At 39.6% G+C, this 4810-nt stretch overlaps 1 protein-coding gene across 1 annotated transcript; it reads right to left on the bottom strand.

Annotated features, from left to right (window-relative positions):
* Positions 1 to 1357: 1357 nt before the first annotated feature.
* On the bottom strand, positions 1358 to 4370 carry LOC125201581 (inactive tyrosine-protein kinase 7-like). The gene is made up of 3 exons (XM_048099754.1): positions 3845 to 4370; positions 2639 to 3728; positions 1358 to 2122 (listed from the first exon to the last, which is right to left on the bottom strand). Exons 1-3 carry the CDS (start codon positions 4252 to 4254, stop codon positions 1814 to 1816), a joined length of 1809 nt encoding a protein of 602 aa, XP_047955711.1. The 5' UTR covers positions 4255 to 4370; the 3' UTR covers positions 1358 to 1813.
* Positions 4371 to 4810: the final 440 nt, after the last annotated feature.

Genomic DNA, 4810 nt, shown 5'->3' with positions numbered 1-4810 from the left:
ATCTTAAACTTAAAACTTGTACAATATATATATTAAACACAAATTTTAAGAAACGCCATAATTAACTTGGGACGGAGGGAAGAGATGTATAATTAATTTATATAAATAAATAAATTAAAATAAGAGGAAAATAAAGTAGGGGAGTTGAATAGAGAATTAAATAAATGAAAGAGTAAATTAAGAGAAAAATATATACTAATCTCTTTTTGCTAAAAATAAAAATAACCCTAGGAACATTCTAAAAAAATAATCCATAAACCTAGGGATTACTTTGATACATTATCTAAAGCCAATCATATTATGACTGCATAATGGATTGATCAAACGCGGCGATCAAATTCATTTGCGGAATCTATAAAATCTATGTGTTTGTAGGGGTAGAATTGTCAAATAAGTCGAGAATGTTTTTAATAAACCTATGATTATGCTTAATGACACTATTTTTGTTTCTTATAGTTAATAATGATGAGCTTAGGACAGTCTCTTTTTATGAGCCACATGCTAGATCATGGGCCATACAATAATTATGCTTCATGATTAAAATACAAATCAATCTAAAGTAGGATTAAGAAGTACAGTACATTTCATTGTACATGAATGGTAGTAATGTCATTTACTATCATGACATTTTTTTTGCTATTCATATATTTTCATTCTTTATTTTGCTTTATCATTGGTGGTATCATTCTACACTTAAAAGAATATAATAATAATAGAAGTAATTAATTTAAAATGATAATCTTTGTGATACACCCAAAACTGGAGTTTGTGATTCGTCATCTACTTAGTACATATTCTAAGTTGAGTATGATATTAATTCTTTACCAAGAGATCATAACTTATGAAAATCTTTGTGATAGACCCAAAAATTGTCACTTCCATTCCATTTTTTATTTAGTGAAAAATAAAGCGGAGGTAGTTTAACCATTCGATTTTCGTACTACTTTTCACAATTGGTCTCGATTGGAATGTTCTTCGTTCCATTTTAATTGAAGCACTAGAGAAGTGTACACAACACAGTAAACAAGAGTACTAATTAAAAAACACGCACATGAATACATGTGCATCCTCTGCATCAGAATTAATCGGATTAATTCTAATACTTAGCCCTTTTAGCTTTACAATTTAAATACATTTCATATAGACTATGGTTGTGCGCATACTAAAAGGTCAGCTTATGCTGCCTCTTGTCAGAATAATTTCTTTTTCTTTGTGTAAACCTGCTTAAACGAATCTTTGACAAAATTTAACCAAGTGTGCCGATATAGTACAAAACAATGTCCTTCAAATTTCATTTATTTTTGTTTTCATTCCAACTTTGAGAATTGCGGTTGACTGTTCACATTCACACACTAAATAAATGTGAAATTAGAACATAGCTTTGAATTTGCAACCAATCTTTCCCCATATCTCATGAGTACATGTCAGTGTATAATAATGACATCATTAGTTTTACCCTCGACTCCACCGACGCAATAATCACGTCAACAAGAGTGGGGAAAAACCTCAAAAGCTAAACCAAAATGTGACATAAAGCCTAAAGGGAGGGGGGGTGGATTAGGTTCAACTATATTGGCAGACAAAAACAAGCAAATTTTATCCCCTTCAACTACCCACGATCAAGACATAAATCAAAACCTAAGCACATAACTCCTTTTAAAAATCAAACATCTGGTCCATAAAGTAGTTCACAATGCCTACAATCATGTCTGTATTGTGATTTTGTTAAAGTATTTTCATTTATGTTTGGGGCGATTTCTTTTTTTGAGCTTTGTTTAGTACAAGAACGTGTGGGATTCACCCGAGAGACTTACTACTTGGATGTATTCGTGTTGTTGTTGTTGTTGTTGAAGCGCGATAGGGTTGATATGATGTCGGAGAACTGTGGACGTTTTGAGGGGCAGTTGTTCCAGCATTTGAGCATCAGTGACCGGAGGAGCTGCGGGCAGGAGTCGGGGATGTCGGGCCTAAGCCCGCACGCGGCTATCCCGACTGCAGCCTGCACCGGTGAATAAGAAGAGTATGCTATCTCACCAGTCACCATCTCCCATATCACCATCCCAAAACTATATGCATTACTCATCCAAGTTTCTGTCACGTTTTCTGGATCGCCAGCAATTATCTGTTTGCAGGTAGGAAAAAGTCTACTTAGATATAAAAATGTGATTACCACCATATTTTAAACAAGATGGTTCAAGAATTTCATAGATTCATCATTAGTAATCATGCTTGGAACTATAGTAGTATAAATAAAAAATTAGTACCTAAAAACATCATGAGACACAACTCAATCATCTGAGTTGTAAAACTATTCATTTGGGAAAAACAACATAAAGCTGTAAATGCCATAGACTCAAACTAGATACATCTGCTACACAAAGGGAGAATTCAAAAGGCTTATTCTATGCTATTAATCATCATGTTAGCACAACAAATGATAGCCCTAACCAAACTCCAATCTATAAAAATCGCTCGTAAAGGCTATATAATAGTATCTGATTCACCTTTTGAATATAGGGTGGTGCCTATGCTTCTAACAATTAGTAAGAGATCAATTCAATCTTATGCAATTCAGTAGTAGTATATAAGAACATGCATAACAACTAACAAACTACGAATTTGAATAGCGAAAACGGACCTCCGGAGCAAGCCACCTATAACCATCAGTTTCATACTCCATAGCCTCACCAACACTCTTGCAGGCAGAGACTATTCCCATATCACCCAAGCAAGCATTCCCGCGTTTATCTAACAAGATCCTCTGCGTATTCAAGTCTCTATACGCGATTCCATGATCATTCATGAACTTAATTCCCTCAGCAACATCAGTGACAATGCGTAGAATCTCTTTGATCTGAATCTTCTTGCTCTTCATAATCAAGTCATGGACAGTTCCTCCTTCCATCAACTTAGTCACGATGCACAAACCATGATTATCGTCTACACAAACTCCATGAAACTGCAGGATGTTCTTGTGCCCACATGTCATCAACTCCAACAAATCCTTCCTACACTCAAACTCATAGGCATTTCCTTTGTCACACCCCTTGAGCTTCTCGATCCTAACTTTCTTGCCCTTATACACCCCCTTGAACGTGCCCGGCCCAGCCTGATCTCCAATCTCAACTGCATCGTAGTTCAGAAACCACCTCCCGATCTCATCACGGCCAGAAACCACAGTCTGCCATTCATCCACAGAAACAACGATCGAATCATCAGGTAGTGGCAACTCTAACTGAAGTTTCGAGTCCGAATTCTCTCCTCCACTCCTGTTACTCCCATCGCCACCACAATCCTCTTCGATCTCCCCAAATTCTTTCCCCCTAGTGCTCTCCTCTTGGCATCCACAGAGGCCGAAAGGGAGCTTAATTGGATTGTTTTTAGGCTTCTTCGAGGCTAATCTAAGTGCATTCTCGATCCGAGTTTTGAACATTTTCTCCTGCCCTGTTTGAACAATCAGCACAACAATCCCCAACGTGCACCCCTTCTTCTCAAAGATCTGCAGCTTTTTGCAGCAAATCGACGAGCTGTCGAGCGCTCCGGACATTGCCGGCCACGAAATTGCGGAGTTACATGCAAACGTAAGCTTGAAAGCAGCGCCCTCAGCGCCCGTATCTTCATCGGAAACCTCCTGAATGATAATCGCCGGATTGTCCTCCGCCGCCGCTTGCTCAATCAACTTGATGTGCAGAAACACATCCTTCATCTCAAAACCAGCTTGCGCATAGCTATCAATCAAACGAAATCGCAATTCATTTTCAACCTAATCTGCAAAACCTACTTCGATCGTGAAACGGAAACGGAATCGACGACGAAATTAAACAAAAAGGCGAATCAATTTCACCTGAGCGGTAGAGAATCGTAATGCTTCCTCAGATTCGACACCAATTTCTCCGGAAGCTGGCTGCCAGGGTACAACTGCGTCAGGCTCCGCACCACACTCCCCCACACTTGCCTCCGGCAGGTAGCCGGCGACGAGGCCGGCATCTCGCGAGCAGAATCTAGGTTTAGAGTGTTCTTCAATGAGGCAATCGCCTCCGACACGTTGCGGCTCAGCCTCTGGAACCGCTTCTGGAAGGCGGAGGAGTCGCGTACGGCGGCGGCGGCGGAGGAAGAGGAGGAGGACGATGAGGCGGAGGAAGAGTTATTCTCCGGCAGGCATTCTGATCTATCGTTAGTTCGCATCAGAACCTGCTCCACTATGTCTTCATCCGTGCTCGTCCGGCTCGACCAGCACTCCAGAGCTGCTGCCATGGCTGGTAGCGGAGGAGAGAGAAAGATAGAGCTAGAGAGATGAAGAGGAAAGAGAGAGAGAGTCGGATTTTTCAGGAATCACTGCTCTTAATAAAATAGCACGAGAGAGAGAGAGAGAGAGAGAGAGATTTGAAACGGTGATTCAGTTTTTCCTTTTCTGTCTGACATGAATCATAAATTCATAATACTGCTATATTTACTCAATCAAACTAATTTGTTATTTTAAAATATACAGTATTTATTTACTATATCTACGTTGTATATGTACATATCCTCATTGAGGATGCATATAATCATAATAACAGAAATTTTACCCATATACACACAATTTAGTGTTTCTTTATATAGTATTCACTATATTAAATTTATACTAATATTAGAGCATTCATTGCGATGCTTTTTTATCCGTTCGTCCGTTCTGTTGAGCAGGCGGCGTCCGTCCGCCGCTGGAGCTCGTCCGTCCTTGCCAGCGGCACGGCGCTGCCTTAGCTAAGAGCACGTCAGTGCCGCTGAGCACCATTACGTGACACCTTACCCGGTGCACGACCAAAACGCC

The sequence above is a fragment of the Salvia hispanica genome, chromosome 1 (assembly GCF_023119035.1).
Source record: "Salvia hispanica cultivar TCC Black 2014 chromosome 1, UniMelb_Shisp_WGS_1.0, whole genome shotgun sequence".
Taxonomy (NCBI): domain Eukaryota; kingdom Viridiplantae; phylum Streptophyta; class Magnoliopsida; order Lamiales; family Lamiaceae; genus Salvia; species Salvia hispanica.
This window is presented reverse-complemented; position numbering and strand designations above follow the sequence as displayed.